The sequence below is a fragment of the Temnothorax americanus genome, unplaced genomic scaffold (genome assembly GCF_048541705.1).
Source record: "Temnothorax americanus isolate GAGA-0224 unplaced genomic scaffold, ASM4854170v1 Scaffold43, whole genome shotgun sequence".
NCBI lineage: Eukaryota > Metazoa > Arthropoda > Insecta > Hymenoptera > Formicidae > Temnothorax > Temnothorax americanus.
In genome coordinates this window covers 496098-515000 of record NW_027509581.1, presented here as the reverse complement: position 1 = coordinate 515000, position 18903 = coordinate 496098, and the positions used below count along the sequence as shown (strand labels likewise).

Here is an 18903-nt window from a genome sequence, read left to right as displayed (position 1 = left end):
TGATTTTACGTAAAGAATATTCTTACAAATTTTGATCCACTTGATAGCGCTTTGAAAATTATGTCCTATACATCTAAGACTGTACCGATGATACATCCTTAATTTTACGTTAGATTTTAATATCAAAATGTCATTTGGGACAAAATGATCCCTCCATGCATGTACAAATAAATGATCCCAGGATTATTTTAATCCAACCTATTTGTGTTAGATGATTATTCTTGTGACTTTTGTATCTCCAATTCCTTTGGTAAATAATTTTATTGATTTATAATTGTATAATTCTATAATTTTTTATTTCATTTTTTTTATTTCATTCTTTTTATAATTTTATAATTTTTATTTACTCGACAATCATAGTTTTATTTAATGTTCAAAAATTTTAATTAAATGTACAATTTCGAAAAAGGCACACCTCTAAAAATTAAAATTTTTCAATAATGAAAAAAAAAAGATTTTTAAAACTATTGTACCCAGTAATACAAAACTTTACAATTTGCATTTTAGGGTCAAAAATCACAATAAAATATTTAAAAAAAAATATTTTTAAGGTATTATTATATGATTTCTTTTGCCTATTTTATTTTCGAGATGTGCCCTTTTTGCAATTCATGGAAAAAGTTTTTATAAATAAATAATGATTTTATAAAAATGTATAAAATCAGAGGATTCTACAGTAAAACAACAAGGTACAATAGAAAAACATGTGTATTAATTGACAAATACTAGCTGACAATGAGTATGACAAGAAAAATACACATCAGAGAAAAAGATTATTTTTGATTTGAAAATATCTTCAGTTTCAGTTTCAACGTGGAAATCTTGAGATGAGATTATATTGCGTTAAACGAAGAAAACTTGCTGTAGTTCACCCAAGAAAAAAATGTTGAAATAAAAAGTTGAAATTCTTATAAGATCTTGTTTATATATGAAACAATCTATATCTTCTTATAAGAATTTCAACTTTTTATTTCAACATTTTTTTCCTTGGGTTGCACTATTGTATAATTACTTCATTCAAGCAAGTTTTCTTCAAGCAAATATTTTTCACGTAAGTTTAACGCAATATAATCTTATTTCAAGATTTCCACGTTAAAACTAAAGATATTTTCAAATCAAGAATATTTTTTTCCCTGTGTAGAATGCAAAAATCATGTCAGAAACATTTCATGTAATTTTATAATGTTTAGCGAAAACGACAACTATTGTTTCGTGACATCATTAGAATAATGAATTAGGGCACATGTCATAGAGATGTACTTTTTTCGAAATTATTGTTGGACAGAATTCCTGACATCGGTGATGCAAATTGAGTGCCCTTTTCGCCCAAAAAGATGTGCAGATGTAATTAGAATATATGTATATTAGTGAAAAAACCTATAAACAAAAAAATGTGAGATATGCCCTTTTCGAAATTGCACATCCAATTTAATATTGTGTTTCAATTTTAATTACGTTAATTATAATAATATTTTTTTTATGATAATAAATAATGTACTAACCTATGTATTTTTGTGTTCTTTATTCAATCCTTAATACATTGGAAGTAAAAATAATCCTTAGGGATTATTTTGTCTACACCCCAGGGACCTTTTTGTACATCCCTGGTACCAAATAATCCCTTTACAGAATTTTGGTAAAAAAAAAAACTGTCCTACCTACCAGCATTAATTCAAAACTCTGTTCAATTAATGGTAGTTAAATAACCACTAAACCAAAAAAACCATTAAAGATATAAATAGAAATACATTATTCTATACCATTAATTGACTTCTCATCAATGTTTATTGTTTGGAACAATACTTTGTTACTGTTGCGTTCAAACCTCGAGATTCGCGGGAATTTTTGGCAAGCGAAGGAAAGGCTAACCAGAGGTAGGGGTATGAAAAGACGCGACGTGTAATACAGATACTTACTGTTATCTCGAGTACACGCACGGAGGCGCGTGTCTCTTCTTCTTCTTTTTTCTTCATATGACTCCAATCCCCTCACTCGGTTTCAATTCGGCCACTAGTCGTCAAATCTAATCCAGACTCGAGCAACGAAGTCCAAGCTCAGCATATTTGAAAGATTCAATCCAAACTTGGCACTAATTGCATCAGTACTCCTAAAAAATTATTCAGGACAAAACACGTCCGCACATTTCCGCACACGTCCTCGGTCTCGACGAGACTAGGCGCGTGCCTCGACTGCCTCGACTGCCTCGACTGCCTCGAGTCGAACGCACTTTTCGATGGCTCCGGTTATGGATCAACGTTCTTACGAGACGCTATGACGCTTACCGAAAGCGGTGGGATAGTCGATCCTATTTCAGGTCAAGAATTCCCTATTACCTAGGATCGGACCATGTGCGACTTGAGGGTGTAAGGAGCTGAAAGGGCAAGGTCTTAACTTAAGAAATATCTTAAGTTTTTACAATCAATTCGAACATTAATTATAAAAAAGAGAAAATCAAATACAAATAGTACAGATTGAGAGTCAGGCAAATTAAAATATAGACGGCGTGTATGTGTGTATGAAATGAATGGAATATCCGCGAGTGTTAAGCCCCTTGCACAATGCCAGGCAACAGGCAATAGGAACAGGAAATAACCAAAAAATCGTTAATTACATCCTAAAAAATTCGAATACTATGATTGGTTGTGTGCAACAGGCAATAGGCACACAATTTCCAACGTGACGGAAACTCTGTGTCTATTGCCTGTGTCACTGTTTATTCTGCATTTATACATGATTTCTGATTTCTATTCCCTGTTCCTATTGCCTATTGCCTAGCATTGTGCAAGGGGCTTTACATTATGCGGAGGTGTTCGGGCAAGAGATTCTCATGGAGAAAGAATCTATGTAAAAATTAATATCCTAACCGCCAAAAATACATTTGTGTGTTTTAAATTATTTTTTGCATACTAATGCTGAATAAATGTGTGTGTGTGTGTGTGTGTGTGTGTCGAATCAATTAAACTAAATCGCACAACTAAAGAAATTAAAATAAAAATAGAAATAAAAGTGTCGCGCTTAAATGTATACAATTATACGTTATGAATCTGCGGTAGCCGAAATGAAATTTGAGAAATAAAATCCGAGAATCCAAGAATTCGATAGACTTTTTGTAGGAAAAGATAGAGATGCGAGAGAAAATTTGAGGAACTTAATACTTGCTAGTATTTAGCGTTTTCTTCTCTCGACGGAGTTTCAAGATCTCGGGATTATGTGGCTCGACAATGGTTTCCGTCGGCAAGGTGATTTCGTGTTGAGACTTGACGCGTACACAGAGTTTAGTTTGATTGGAAAGAAAAGCCAACAAGACCGAGAACAAGACGCGTCAAGACTGGCAGTGATAGTACTTTCAAACTGTGTTTCGAATTGCGTTGCAAACTGTTGTCGTACTGTTTCCGAACTGCGTCGTACTGGAAGTGGAGTCACGGTTTTTATAGGAATTTAAGGGGGTGGGTTTAATCTTTAGGATGATTTTAACTGGTAGAGTTTTCTTTTGATTGTGACATAGATTTCGGCTTTCCGCCTATCTCTTGACAAGTTACCAAAAAATCGTCGTTATGTATGATGCAATTTCTATTTAGTGGTTATCCACACACACACACACACACACACACACACACATTGGCGAGTTTATTTTAAAATTCTTTATCACCCTGCTCTTTGATTGTGAAAGCTAATATCCCTCAGTGTCTTATCGGTATCAATTATTGTAAAGCGTGGATCTGAGCCCTGAGGTTAACTTCCGTGTTCCTAAACAGATGACACATGTGAACGTTTTGATGTTGATAGATATGACAGAATGACTGTGGCGTCTGTTTAAAAAAGCACGAGATCAATGCGACCTTTTAGTCGCGTGATTCAAGAGTTCACTCAAGATCCTTATGGTGTTTTAATTTATGGTGACCCATACCCCGTTAAGATAATTGAATTTTCGTTGCCCCATTTCGTGGAATTATTGAGGGCTCTTAGAGTACGACAAACAAATCTTAATTTATTTGGTTCGAGTCATCTGGAAGGTTTCTGTTATTTGCTATTGTCTGTTTTCTTTTTATGACATTTGGGAATGTAACGGGTTTACATCAACTCGCCAATCGATAACCACTGTTTATGATTTCCTGTTTCTTAGAATAAGAGTACTTCCACGAAAGAAAGAAATCGTGGATTCCACAGGACGTAACATTGCTTTCTAGTTTTTTTTCGCTTTATTTTAGTTTACGTGATAGCCACACATGTGAAGATTATATCCCACTTCGGTTTTTTGTTTCAGATTATTCAGAGATTAATTAGTAGGATGGTCGCCATGGAGGAAAAGATTTTTTGAAGTAATTCGCAAAAAAGAGATTTACAAACTTTCAATAAATAAATTTAAAAAAATTACATTTTGTACTAAAATGTTAATAAAGAAACCTAGACAAACAAAAAATTGATCGGATTAACATTTTTTTTAATTTTAAAAAATTTCCTATTTTTGAGCGCTTGCAACTTGAAAATAACGATAATAAGAGGTTTTATTTCGACTCAATTGGCTATTGTATAAAGTTGACACAAACGTTACAACGTTTCGATCCTTGTTTCGGATCCTTATCAAGTAGTCTACAAAGCAATTTGGTCTAAAAGGTCATAATTAAAGTCATATTTTCAAATTAACGGAGCAAAGTTAAAAGCAATATAATACCTACTAATAAAAAAAAACCATCACTTTTACGTTAAACCCATGAAGATTTTTACCGAAAAAATCATAAGTGTATAAAGATGTAGAATATCGATGGTAGTGACTTGAATTGATGCAGTATATATGCGCAAATTAAAACCATTATGTCGTTGTAAGAAGTAGCGCATGTGTTGTCGAGGCGAGCATGCGACTAACATTTAAAAAAAAATAGACGGACGGGATTTAATAAATAAATTGAAGAACATCAGAAGGGGTTGTGAACATAAACATTGGTCGAACGCCATAACATTGTCATAAATGGGATTCAAATTATCCGTGTCTTTTTAAAAATTGATCGTATCGGTCTGTCTTTTTATGAAAAATGTCTTCACGTTTTCTGGTGTTCTTCTCTTTATATAGTATTATCAACAATGGAGACCAGTCGAAATCGTGCCCATATATGTAACGCTATGCTTACTGACCACAGAGTGTGGTTGCTGTCGTCTTTTTTAATGTCGTTATAATGTTCCTTTATGCGTGTTTGTAAATGACGTTCGTCTCGCAATTGATCGCAATTGATCCTATAAACCAGTTCAGTAGAGTGATCCGTATCGAGTCTGTCTTTACCTCTCCTAATAATTAATGAGTATAATGACATCAAGTTTTTTAGGTATAGTATAAACTGCGTCCAGACCTACTTTATTTAATGTGAGACGAATGTCGTCGCTAAGTCCCTTTTAATATACGGTAATGCCACATAATTGCGTGCATCAATAAAGGCTACGTTGTTCGGCTAACATTATCATCACGCATGTATATCGGAGCTTTTTTAATCTAACATTAATGTGTTTATCTATGACCTGTCAATAACGCTATCGCAATACGCCATTTCGGATAAAATAGCGAAGAATTTACCTCTCTCTCGCATTACTCCATATTACCTCCACATTACCTCCATTACTGACGATCGCATTTGTTAGGGTACGTTCAACTTAACGCTCACAACGCTCGCGAGCATCATTCGTCCTTGTTTAACATTTGACAAACAACAAGGATGAAATGAGAGCGTTGCGAGCGTTATATTCTCAGATTCTCAGAAAGGAATTAAATTCATATCCTCCAGATGTGAATTTAAATTCTTGTTTATTTAACCTTCTATTAGAGACAATTACAATAACTGTGGCCCCTTGATTTGACGATGGTTTCTGGTAGTATTTTTTACGCTGAACAAAAAATTATATAGGTCTTATAAGATTAACTGCTTTAGTTTTTGAGATATACAATGTTAAATTAAAAGTAAATTAAAATTAAAAGTAAAAGAACAATTACAATAACTTTGGATCCTTTTGAAATGTGTGGTTTTCAGAAGCATTTTTGACGAGACACACGGGAAAAATAGTAGAAAAAATTCTATGATCAAAATATTTGTCTCTATTTTCAAATTTTTATTTTAAGTTTTTAGAAATAGGCTTAAAGTTAGATTAGTTTTCTTATGCGGGGGAGGGGCTCCGCCGCAGGCGGATTACGATTCAAAAAACGTAAACAACGCAAGACATTAGGATGAGATGATCCCACCCCACCTCACCCGGGCTTGCTTATAGGGCGAAACAAGGTTTATTAGTGTACGGATCGGGTTTTCAACTTTCCATGGAAACCAAAATTCACCCTACCCACCCCTGCTTGCCGCCTACTTGTGTACTGTCTATACACACTATTAAAGTATTATTTAAGAATTCATATTATTTATTTTTAACTTTATATCTCGAAAACTAGAGCATCAGTTAGCTCTATAAGACCTATATAATTTTTTGTTCAGCGTAAAAAATACTACCAGAAACCACCATCAAATCAAGGGGCCACAATTATCGTGCCTTCCATTGCTCTCGTACAAAACAAACGTTAACATTTAATTTTTTTAATTGAATAGATGTGGCATAAAAGTTGACTTTAAAACTTTTTGACTTTTTTCGCTTACAACCTTATAGATTTGCATGATTGTTTTAAAAAATATTGTAAGTATAATTTTTAATTAGATTAGACTTTGAAAGTATTAACGCGCGATATATCTGACAAAGATTTATGTTGCGAGATAATTTATAAATCAATATATTTTTTATAATAATTTGTGGAAGTCCGGAAGGTATTTAATATTGCATTATAAGCTTTTTTATATATTTTCAATCTTTGATTATCTATTATTATTATCATTCTATTATCATACAATTGTCTAGCTATTTAATCTTTCCCACAGGTTTTTTAAATTAAAATAACAAGACAGATAACAAGACAGATAACAAGATAACAAGATAAAAAAATGGCAGCTGATTTGAAATATTATAAAAAGGGTTTCACTCTCCAATTTTGATGAGCGTTCAATATGTTGTTCTCTAGACGAAAAACGAAAATAAGGGACACGTATTTTTTTATACGTGCCCAATCATATATATTTAGGGGGAAACACTTATTTGAAAAGAATCGGTTTTTCTCTTTCGAGCCGAAAATATCTCCAAAACTATTATATAAAAGATAGGAAAATATATGGCAAAATAAAAATTGAATAGTTTAAAGAATGTCTTAAAATAATGGCAAAAAAAATTTTTTATTTTTTTTAATATCTACCATTAAACATTTTTATGTAACACGTGCATGGAAAGTGGCCATTGCGCACGCTACGCGTGCGTAGACCACTTTCCATGCACTTGCAACATAAAATAGGGTGTGCAAGCCGTACGTAATGATGAAAATTCACGGGTGCGGTAACTGCACCCGGGAATTTTCATCTTACAGCACTTGTTGCACAAATAACTATTTCAAAATTTTGAAAAGTTTTTATCACCAAATAAAAGATTATCTTTTTTTACGAATTCTATATATAATAAAATTATTTCTCGAAAAACACTATTTTTGAGAAATAATTACAAACGCCTCTGTACACACGCTATCCGTGTCCGCTTATGAACTCAATTCTTTACACAACACGTTCTGTTCGCATCTTCTTATCGAAGGTGACGGTGATAAATACATTTGAAAAACATTGTATATATATGGAGGGGTTAAAGCCATAGTGGTGAAAGTCAATATTTTTTAAATATTGACTCGTGTGCATAAATGCAATTTATATGGGACATTTCACGCCAAATCACCGAAAATTTTCCTCGACCATTTTTGATTTGGCGGACATTTTTTTATGTTTTTATTAAATAAAAGTAGCTTTCATGATTTTTTTTTAATTTTTATTTTTACCCATACTTAAGTTATGGATTTTTTTTTTAATGCAGTTTAAAATTTTAAATGCCTGTAATTTTAAGAAAAAAAAAGATATTGTAAAAAAAAGGTAAACTTTTTTTCGTTTTTTTACTGCACTTTTTAAAAATAAAACAAGTAGAAACTTGCACATTGTTTCCTCGTAGTTTTTAATTGTGCAAGTAGAAACTTGCACATTGCTTCCTCATAGTTCCTAAGTGTGCAAGTTTTTATTTTATTCGAGGTATAATTATCGGTATTTATTTGTTTTGGCTTCCTCATAGAGGAAGCTTTGTTAGCAAAGGTTCTGATTTCACACTTAACTCTTTTGGGGACTGCGTAAATAATTATATACATTCACTAAAAAATACTAAAAATACTTGTCCACTTAAAAACTAAAATAATACTTTATCGATAAAAAAAATCAGTCCGATATTATAAATATTTGAGATAGCGATTTATTTTTAATTCTATTATATTTTCCAGTCTTTTTTCTACCCCTATTTCATATATAATTGGTTAAAATTTGGTTGATCAGATCAAGTTTTATAAAGCTTCTATGTATGTACAAATTCTTCGAAATTTCAAATGTGTGTAATACGAGATCTGATCAATCAAATTTTAATGAATTATATATGAAATAGGGGTAGAAAAAACTGAAAAATATAATAAAATTAAAAATAAATCGCTATCTCAAATATTGAGAAAGCGGCAGCGTAAAACACATTTTTCAAAAAAAGGAAAATCTGCATAAAATCTATACCGGTAGACCGATTTCAATAAAATTTGAGGAGGACATACTTTCTATGATACTCTATTTGTGTGCAAAAATTCAAACTGGTATCTAAAAAATTGTAGAAGTAGATGCGTGTACAAAAATCCGTACACACACACACACACACACACATACATACATACTTCCGGACATTTTTTACTAATATGATTCTTCGACATTTTAGAACATTCTAAACCTATTTCCATCAAAATCTCGAAAAAAAAATTTTTCACCATTACAAAGCTTCCTCTATGAGGAAGCAAAAATATCAAAAAAATTTTTAATGGATAATATATGACTTTTTTTTAAGATTTAAGTAAAAAATAACGGGTGGTCTGGTGGGTAGAGTGCCAGATTCGTAAACCGGAAAACCGGATTCGAATCCCGTTAGGCTACCGAGAAATTTCTCAGCAAAAATGCCATCCCCTCCCATCTAGCGGAGAGAGGGAGCTCTGGATGGGAAAACTGGGCTCCGTCTTTTGGAAGAGACGTTAAGCAGTTGGTCCACCCATAGCCGTCGACCGCTATGAAATATTTCAGTGCTTGTTACTTCCACGGCGATTTATTAACAAAGTGCTAAAAATCCAAGTTTTCCAGGTCAGGAAGGGCTGGAAACTGGGAACCGGAAAGCGAAAGATGCTATAACACCGGAGATATATGTATATATATATAAGTAAAAAATATTTTTTTTCTCAATGCAACTGTTTTAATTTTTTCCAAAAAAATCTCACAAATCCTAGACTTAATTTCGAAATTTTTAAGCCATTGGTAAAGATGGAATTTTAATAACTTCGATTTTTTAAGGGACTTTCTCTTCATTTTTTTTCAAAAATAATTTTTTTTAAATAACAGACCGATGGCTATCAAAAAATTTGATAAATTTATAGACAGCAATCCTGAAATTTCGATCTATAGATAAAGAAAAAATTCGAATATTTTCTATTTTTTTAATTGCATTTTTACTTATTTTTATTATTGAATTACTTTTTTTTAACTTACCCTACTATCGGGGCAAGCTGGCTACAATGCAGCATGTTCGTATTTCACTTATTACAAAGAAACTATACAGTATAAAGGATCATTCTTGGTATGAAAATGTAGAGAAAGGTTCTCTCTATCATATTAGTACTGTTTAATCATGATAAATAATTGTTTAAAAAATCAAATGCCAAAATTGTGAAAACTGTGCCAAACGAGCCCCGCGATCTCCCCTACTGATGTGCACCAATTCAGAAAGTTCTTTAAAATAAAACAAACATATAAACGTACGTTCTTTCAATAGCCACGTTCAACAGAACGTTTATTTTGCAACTGTTGGAAGTTTTTTAAGCTCAGATTTGTCCGATGACAAATATATAGATTAAGACCGGTAGGACAAAATTAATTATGTAAATAAGTGGATATATGTATGTGCAGGGATAAAATAATTTATTTTGTGCAATAATTAGTGCAATATGAATTTAAATGTTAAAAAAAAACTATTGAAGCTATTATATTTATACTAGCTGGTTACCCGGGCTTCGCCCCGGAGGACATATATGTAATAAGACACGCAAATAGTTTCTCTCTCTTTCTCTCTCTCTCTCTCTCTTTCTCTCTCTCTCTCCCTCTCTTTCTTTGTCTCTCTCTCTCTGGAAAATTTTGTAACCGATTTCCAAAAATATACCAGTTCCCAAAAAGATCGGTAACAAAAAACTATACAATTTATAGCACTCCCCGGGAAATTCTACCCCTGCAAATATGTAATTTGCAACACGCATCTGCATACTTTTTCTTAAAAGCAACTATGTCTTTTTTTTGTACCAATTGATTCGTCTTATTATTCTGTGCATAAAAGTATTAAGGTAATATTAGCGAAAACAATGTTTTACAAGATATTTTGTATTTTATGTCAAAATACTAGAATTTTCAAGCCTTATAATTCCAAAAGTTCTTAATGAAAAAATACTTTATTATAGTGTTTTGAAAAACTCTCAAGATTAGCTACAAGAATAATATGTATTGAAAAATAGGGGTTTCCATTTAAGAAATTAAAGGTCCCCGATATATAGCACCAATATTCTATAAATATTCATATAACGTCCATTAGGCATTCTGGACATAATATGAACATCCATAGGATATTGTGTGCTGTCTGGGTGTCGTTCACGTGAACTTTAAACGACCATCCAAGGTCAAACCAATGGCACCATCTTAATTATGTCCCCTTTTGAGCCAAACAACTTTTGTTCGAAACGTTTTTCCGTTTTCATATTTTTCAAGATATTTGCCTGCCTCTTTTAAAATAGGCCACCCTGTATAATTCAAATACAATAAAGGAAACGGAATGTATTTTACAGACATTGCTCGCTTGATGTATTAAAGTTATAATTGACTTATATATTATACATATACAGTCGCTATAGTATATTATGGTTTCCTCGTTCTGGAGAAACCTCCTCGTGAGGGGGATCATCAAAAATAAGACAGTCAAGCCGGCGTAGCTCTTTAGAGGCTGATCTCGAAAAGTAAGTGCACTAAAGCTAATAAGTAAAGAAATGACTGACTGCTGAATGAAAAGAATAACTGAAGGAGTTATATAATGGTGTGTTCCCAGCTGAACACGTGGTTTTTATTCAAATGTTAGAATTATTTAACCGGCAGCTCTCCCGAAACAGCTTAGATCATCCAGTAATGTAAGCAAAGAGTTTGTGAATTGCGACTGGTAACCTGAGTATTTTCTTTGCGTTATCTGGCGTTATCAACCGGATGCTTCGTCGCCGACGATGAAACTAGATATTTTTATGCTCTTTGAATCCTGCCGACGCCGACGTTTCGATGCTGACAAGTCGCGCTTAAATTAATATTTATCGCATGGTAAAGTTTCGGAGAAAGGTGATTGCGACGTCCGAGTTATTTGATACATTCATCATCAATGCAGATAAGTATAGAGTTTAACCCTTTTAATTTAAGGAGCCTGTGTACATATATAATTATGTACATTAAAAAAAAGCTAAAAAAACTAAAAATTTTTTATCAGGGACGTCTTTTAAGACTATCTTATAAATTATAACATTTTACTTCAACGGGATCGATGTGTGGCTCCTAAAGGTCAATACAGACAAACTTGCATAGCGCATATAAACATAAGCATAAGAGAATTGATTGGTCCATATGCATGTGAATAAGGAAATAGACCAATCCGTTTCTTTATGCATATTAATTGTTATGCACCTATGCAAGTTTGTCTGGATAGACCTTTAAGTATTATTATTTATAAAGATAGAGACAAATGGCTGAAATAAGTTATAAAGATAAAGATAATTAATAAATGAGGATTATAATTAATAATTCTAAAAGAATTTTTGAAAAAAGAGGTAAAATTGTAAAAATTTCATTCACGGGACACGGGACATCACACAGCGTATACTAGCGTACCGTGTTGCCTCAATTAAAACTATGGGCGCGTTCAGCAGAACAAACCGCTCAGTAGCGATCGAACGTGATTGGCTCTTACTTTTAGACCGAGCAAATCAGCGTAGCGTGTTGATAAGACGACACTCAACCTCAACAGTTGTGTCTGCTGAACGCGGCCATATTTCAACAAGTCAACGAACCTGAACGAACCCAATAGGCATTGGGCAATCAGGGCAATGGGCATATCACATCAAATGCACATCCATCATCCATGATGTAATCTTATTACATCATTTTTATTATATCATCTGTCATCTGTGTATACATCAGTGTATACATCATATCCATATCCACATCGTGCATCGTGGCCATCGCGCATCGCCGCTCATCACCGCGTGTTTGTTCGCTGGCTCATAATTAACGAAACTCGTTCGATCAACAAGACAGTAATCCCTAGAAGCCGTTCGATCGCTTATCCTCGTTGCGATGAAACCGACAGCATGCGTGAACTCGGCAAAATAATGTTTATAGTGTTCCACGAACTTTCGGAGTAAACCTAACCTTCTCCCTCGCATCGATTTCTGCGTATCTCTGTGGATCTGCGATCGCGTTTCGATGTCCTCGTTGCGAAGCCGAACTAGCCGAAGCCTTCTCGCGGTCGCACGCGGTATCTTCTACACAGCACGTCCCAATGATCGTCCCGCGAGTACTATGTCCGGCGAATTCAAGGCGATTTTGGTGAGGAGAAGCGTATAAGCGGAACGCAGAAAGGATGTCAAGCTGCACGAGCCTGATCCGATTGCTTAGACGACGTCTCGTTCTTGGACTCATTTTCGTCCTGTCGCTGACGTATTGTGCCTTTTCGTTGCTCCGAAATGAAAAGGCAGGTACATTTATATCGCCGAGGTCAGATTACGTCGATGATCCGGCTGGGACTGTATGGTATTGTCGTTATAACTCTTATTACAGAAGGCTTTGTCATTTTCTTTACAGAAAGGGCCGCCAAATCTGGACAATGATCTCGATATGGATCCCATGATGATCAATGATAACAACGAACTGATACCTGACGATAACACTCTAGAAGAGCTAAGAGCGTCTGATAAATCTCTATTGTGGCAGGTGGAAATTCTTGATCAAGCGGCTAATGATATCGCAGAAGATATGGATGCATCTAATTTAAATGACAGCGACGTTTCTGCTCAGACTTGTCGCAATTCTATTCAAGTAAGCATTTGTATTAACACCAAGTATGACTGTCCAATATGAGTTGTAGTTGTAGGCAAACTATAATTGGACGCCAGCTATTTGATTTTTCAAAGAGAGAAATAAACATTTCATTACGATTAATGAAAAATATAATTAACGCTAGAACTATCGAAGATTATACCTATTTCTACCGAAGGGATTAAAATGACTTATTTTCGAAAAAACATGATGAAGAAAAAAATGTATATTTGTATGCAATCTGAAGTGCAATTCTAAATTATGATTTGTACACATTTTTACTCTCGTATTAAAATATAGATTTCAATACTTCACATTTCAACAACTCGAAAATCAGTCATTTCGAAGAAAGCAAGTTATAAACTTTATGATGGAACAGAACTCGACACCAGCTACGACGAATGCGCTTGTTTTACGCTTATTTGCTTGTACATACATCCCTTTCTTTTCTCTCTTTTGCTCTCTATCTTTTTAATTGTAAGACAGGTTCCGCTATATGCAATCTAGGACAAACACTGTCTTTTACATTGACCCGTCATATTTTTTCATTTCCCGTAAACCAAACACAATAGCAATACATTTTTGATAAATAGTTTGACGTATTTTGTAATATTTCTATGTTACAGCAATACATTTCAGATGAAATAGTTTGCCAGGTGTCCCTACATTACATCTTGCATATGGCATATTTTGTAAGATTTCTATGTATTATACCTAGGTATACCAGGACGAATATATTTCTAGTACTGAAAGAATCTTAAAAAAAACTTCATAAGAAACTTCAAAAATGTGAATGTAATCAAAATTTTACCGACATTTTGTTGACGGGTCAAAATGACCTGTCCTATATCTTGGTATACTACATTGAAATCTTAGAAAAAAATCATCTGATTTAAATAAAAGTTATGGACAACTTCAGAAATTAATATAATAAAATCCTTTTCCTTCGCCAGTAAGTGATAAAACAATAAAAACTCGTTTGCTTCGACCAATCTGGCAATCTTTATTATCAAGCACAACGCGTTTCGACCGAGATTCCGGTCTTTATCAAGTGCAACAGTCCATTAAACGCTTGCAGAACACTTCATTGTACAAATGTGGCAGCAATAAGTCAACAAACTGACACAGAGAAACAAAGGAACAATAGAATATAACAATGAGTAGTTAAAAAAAGTTGAGAGAAAAAATAAATAAAATAAATAAAATAAAATAAATAAAAAGAAATTTAGATTAAAAAGAATAAAATAAAAAGAAAAATAAAAAGAGCAATGCTTACATATTCTGTGTGTCAATTAATAAAATCACAAATTAAATTACAGTCGTATTGAGCGGTGTGTTCACTCGAGATGACAACGGACGACTAAGTGAAAAACAAAGAAGGGGATAACGGAAAGCGCTTACATTAAAGTTATTATTTTGTCATATATACACGGAAGGTTATCCGTGTCCTTCTGTGAATTAATAGTGTTGTCTTTCTTAATAAATATCATTTCCGCGATCTCTCTCTTCTTGAAATGTTTCTCACTGTGTAAAATACTGGGACTAAGCCAATTAAATTCATGGTTGCAAGATAAGGACCGGAATCTCGGTCGAAATGCGTTGTGCTTGATAATAAAGATTGCCAGATTGGTCGAAGCAAACGAGTTTTTATTGTTTCAGAAATTAAGATGTTTAAAAAATGAGTAATAATTATAAGAAAATGTCAAATAAGTCATTTCGACCCCCTTGGTAGTTCTAGTGTTAAGTAGCGTATTAAAATAATAACATACTGATATAAAAATGGTATTGAAGACAAAGTTATTTAATGTGATAATAGACATGCTAAACAAATTCTGTTTATTTTTATGAGTATTTTGTAGTATATATTTTATTTTTATCAGGGAAGAGGCTTGATAGTTGATGATCGTGGTGTCGTATGTTCGAGACACGAAGTTCTATCGAATGGATGTTGTACGATAGAGCAGATACAGACTCCAAAAAATGAAGAGTCACTGTCTATGGCTAGAAGGGAAAGATACAGCTGCAAAACGTGCAATCCTCAAGGGTGCTGTACCATTTACGAGTATTGCGTGTCCTGCTGTTTGCATCCCGACAAGGTAAGTTGTTATTGATTCTATAAAACTGTATTTTTTTCTCATACCATATCATTTAAACCATACAAAAGTTTAACAATATCTAAAAGAGAATTATTATTTTTATCATTGTCTAAATTTGTTCCAGCAAATAAAAAGTCGGAAGGACGTATTATCGAACTCTGCAAAAGTACAAAAAGACGTAGGAAGAATGCCTATTCGCAATTCGGATCGCTTTCAGATTTGTTTGGCCGCTTGTCGCACCTCGAGTTCCAGTGTGCGACACGAGAACACTTACAAAGATCCCCTCGCGAAGCACTGTTTTATCACACAACGATATCGGCGCAACATTAATTCATTAAATAATAACGGCGACAATCCCGCCGTTGTCGTTACTTCTTCTTCTGTAGTGACGTTACTTGCCTACCCCTCTCCCGAATATTACCCCTATTTACTCAACCCCACATTATCTGCATCGGTCTTATGCTAATGTTATCTAAATATTACCATCATAAAATAATAGCCGTCGTGATACAATATAAATCGATAGTTTGATGTACAACTATTTTTAATAAGAGGATTGAAGACCACGCACGAGCGAGGATTTGAAGCGCCATATGTCCGAGTATGTCATCTGTATGGAAGGATATTTTTTCTTCATTAACTCTAAAACCTCATTCCTGATGGTGTCCTGAAGTGGATCGTCCTAAACAAAAACATGAACACATCTTATTCGTTACATTTCTCAGATTCGCGTTTTCGGTTCGCGATAATAAACTGGCAATTACTTATTGTCTACGTACATCAATAATATTACATTCGGCTGCTGCGTAATGACAGGAAATTGCCCGTCTTGTTCTCTGGGATTTGTTAATGCCGGATCCGTGAATGAGCAACGGATGGAAGAATACCGTGTCGCCGGGTTGCATCTCGAGATTCACCCAACGATTGAAGGCCGTAGGCAAATTCTTCAGTAAAAGTAAAATGTTAATTATGAAACGATTGACACCTCAGCAAATAAGACGAACTAAGGAAATATCTTACTTGTATGCCATGATAAAACTTGTTCACCGCTCCCTCAGGATAATCATGCGGGAACAAGTTCCCTACAATGTGTGTTCCAGGCGATACGTAGAGACATCCGTTTACATTATCGCAGGGTTCCATGGCTGTCCATGCAGCTACTATACGATCGGCTGGTCGGAACGGAAAGTAATACAGGTCTTGATGCGGCGGGTGCCTAAGAGAACACGTCACGTTTGTTAGCCGCGTTGTATCAAATAACTGCTGATAATTCAAGATTTTTTTAACGATTACTTTGAACTTCCAAATCCTACATCGGGTGGTTTTGCGATGAGCATACTATGAATCGCCAAGATGTTTGGTCCCGTAAAACACTCAACTATGTCGAGGATCTTCTTATGCTCCATATAATGACGGAATACTGAGTCCGTATGTATATCCTGTATCTTATTTACCGATTTTCTGTCCTTTACATCATACATCACTGTTATTCCCTCTCGTGGAGTCTTGCCTTCGATGACTTCATCAAATCTAAAAAAAATTAAGAGTTTTATTCGAGTACATAACGTTTAAGACGGATCCTTCGATCCTTTTTCAATGTACAAAATATTGAGACGCGACTAACCATTGAAATTCGCGCACGTGATCGATACCCGTAAAAACGGAACATCGGCAATTTATTGTGTAATACCGATATTCTAGATATTGAATAATCGATAATCTGTGACATTATAGCCATAGCCAGTCGCAGTATTTGAGCGCACGTTAATATCAGTCAGCAAATTTACCGAAACATCGAACATTTCAATACACTGCTAGATTACCGAGTTACTCCTAGTATGGGCTGTCCACAAGATATATTATTCCGATTAATTTCTGCAGCAATTTGCAATTTAAAGACTTTTTATAATAATACGTGCGCATCTACATACATTGAATAAACATATCATTTTATGCGTTTTGCAAAAAATGCAATGGTCAAAGGAACGCTAGTAACTTTTATATATTTATTTATTTGACATACACGAACGATATTCTTCTTATAAATTCATTGTACAAAACTAGCTAGATTTCCAGCAACTCGAAACACTAAAAAAAAATGACATCGCGGTAGAACTTTGACTTACAAGCTAAATATACCTTTTATGACATTTATCAAGCACATCTTGCGGTATGAGGTGAGGAAATACTAAATATCCATTCTTCTCATAGAACATCCTTTGTTTCATCGTAAGACGATTGAGGACATCTTTTGTGTAACGCAAATTTGACGTCATTATTGAATTTTTTATCCAGTGCTTTTAAAATCGACTTGGCAGCTTCTCTTCTACTTGCTATTCTAAAACAAACGAAATTTGATATATGATTTAAAAATTACTTTTTTGATAAGATACAAATCGATTATTTATTATTTATAACGTAAAAAAGGATTTTTTTACAAATCTCTGAGAAAGAAAGCGTGTGAGAAAAAAAGACAACTGGCTAATGTCGTTTCCATCTGCATCATCATTGATGATTATCGATTCGCGAGACAAGGACTACATATAGCTGTTTGCGGAGTTATTCAAACGTACTTGTTCCGTCGTGTCACGTATCCCCCAGGAATTTCACATTGTTTAAACGAATATAATGCAACGCGAAAAGGTTCCAACCTGGTCTCGCTTGCAATTCTCACTTTATGAATATTTATCATATTCGTTGAGGGAATATCGTATTACGCGATGGCTTCAGCAAGCATTCCGTAATTCATATATTTATAGGTCGTATAGGAATCGGTTTATGGTTGACTATAATAATCTTTCTAATATTTTTCATTATGTTCCGCTCCAATCGAGAAAAACATGTGACCACAGATTAGCCAAAGCATCGGTTTTTACACAATAATCATTTAGAAAATTTTCTTTTATTTTAAATTATGCAATGTGCTTTCCTAGACAGCACTATGTCCAAAATCGGGACGCAAGACGTCTTTTAGACATCTTTAAGACGTTTTATGTCCCGATTTTGGACATGCGTGCTGGGTTGTCCCGATCGCACCCTTCTTCTGAAAGAATGTAGCAAATCTTGTTACTCCACCGCCGAATTTATCAAGAAGGGTGAATCAATATCTTCTTAAGTGGACTCGAAAAATTGATCCTGACGTTTACGAGTGGGATTTAAAAGGCGACGATAGGGGGAACGTTAAGGATCGGAAGTGAAATGCCTCTGATATTGTCAGATTCCGTAAAGCGTCGATTTCGCACTTGACTCAATCCGCGTACTTATACCTGTCAAAACAGATTACACGCTGTCGATTTCCTCTCGACGTTCCTAGACGCATATTGATACAAAAGCAGTAATCCAATAATTGGTGGATTAACCCTTTACACCACATTTGAGGGTACTGTCGATGGCAACGAGTAATTATCGGTTTGCATGATGAATTGCATGCCGATTACTTGGGAATTGTGACAACACGAAAAATTCTTTTGCAGGGTGTTTCCTAAGTGAATACAAAAAATTGAAGGGGATATTTCGTG

The 18903-nt window shown here is 34.2% G+C and overlaps 3 protein-coding genes across 9 annotated transcripts in view; 1 reads left to right on the top strand and 2 right to left on the bottom strand.

Moving 5' to 3' along the window:
* Positions 1–2336, bottom strand: part of LOC143903120 (uncharacterized) — a 30255-nt gene extending 27919 nt beyond the window's left edge. Inside the window, exon 1 of the mRNA XM_077416534.1 lies at positions 1917–2336. Within this exon, the coding sequence (XP_077272660.1) occupies positions 1917–1973 (57 nt within the window). The 5' untranslated portion in view covers positions 1974–2336. The remainder of the gene's footprint in view (positions 1–1916) is intronic.
* A 9965-nt stretch (positions 2337–12301) lies between these two features.
* Positions 12302–15851, top strand: LOC143903104 (SREBP regulating gene protein). Of its 3 annotated transcripts, none has more exons than XM_077416502.1 (4): positions 12302–12949; positions 13060–13289; positions 15170–15385; positions 15510–15851. In XM_077416502.1, exons 1-4 carry the CDS (start codon positions 12835–12837, stop codon positions 15849–15851), a joined length of 903 nt encoding a protein of 300 aa, XP_077272628.1. In that variant the 5' UTR covers positions 12302–12834. The 3 variants fall into 3 exon arrangements, with proteins under 3 accessions (XP_077272628.1, XP_077272627.1, XP_077272629.1); XM_077416501.1 differs by having other exon boundaries at positions 12306–12945; positions 13056–13289; XM_077416503.1 differs by having other exon boundaries at positions 12827–12968; positions 13056–13289.
* LOC143903105 (phytanoyl-CoA dioxygenase, peroxisomal-like) overlaps positions 15070–18903 on the bottom strand; it is a 57616-nt gene continuing 53782 nt past the window's right edge. For 3 of the 5 annotated variants that reach the window (XM_077416508.1, XM_077416505.1, XM_077416504.1), the window contains exons 2-6: positions 17525–17723; positions 16679–16915; positions 16406–16601; positions 16165–16329; positions 15070–16067 (exon numbers count right to left, since the gene is read on the bottom strand). In XM_077416508.1, coding sequence (XP_077272634.1) covers positions 15930–16067; positions 16165–16329; positions 16406–16601; positions 16679–16915; positions 17525–17661 — 873 coding nt within the window. In that variant the 5' untranslated portion in view covers positions 17662–17723 and the 3' untranslated portion in view covers positions 15070–15929. The remainder of the gene's footprint in view (positions 16068–16164; positions 16330–16405; positions 16602–16678; positions 16916–17524; positions 17724–18903) is intronic. The other 2 variants (XM_077416507.1, XM_077416506.1) reach the window with 1 other exon arrangement.

Excerpts from the sequence above, each read along its gene's own strand:
- LOC143903104 (XM_077416502.1), top strand. The coding sequence starts at position 12,835 with ATGTCAAGCTGCACGAGCCTGATCCGATTGCTTAGACGACGTCTCGTT. Across the intron at positions 12,950-13,059 it reads GCTCCGAAATGAAAAGGCAG|GGCCGCCAAATCTGGACAAT; the intron begins GTACATTTATAT and ends CTTTACAGAAAG. Across the intron at positions 15,386-15,509 it reads GCTGTTTGCATCCCGACAAG|CAAATAAAAAGTCGGAAGGA; the intron begins GTAAGTTGTTAT and ends AATTTGTTCCAG.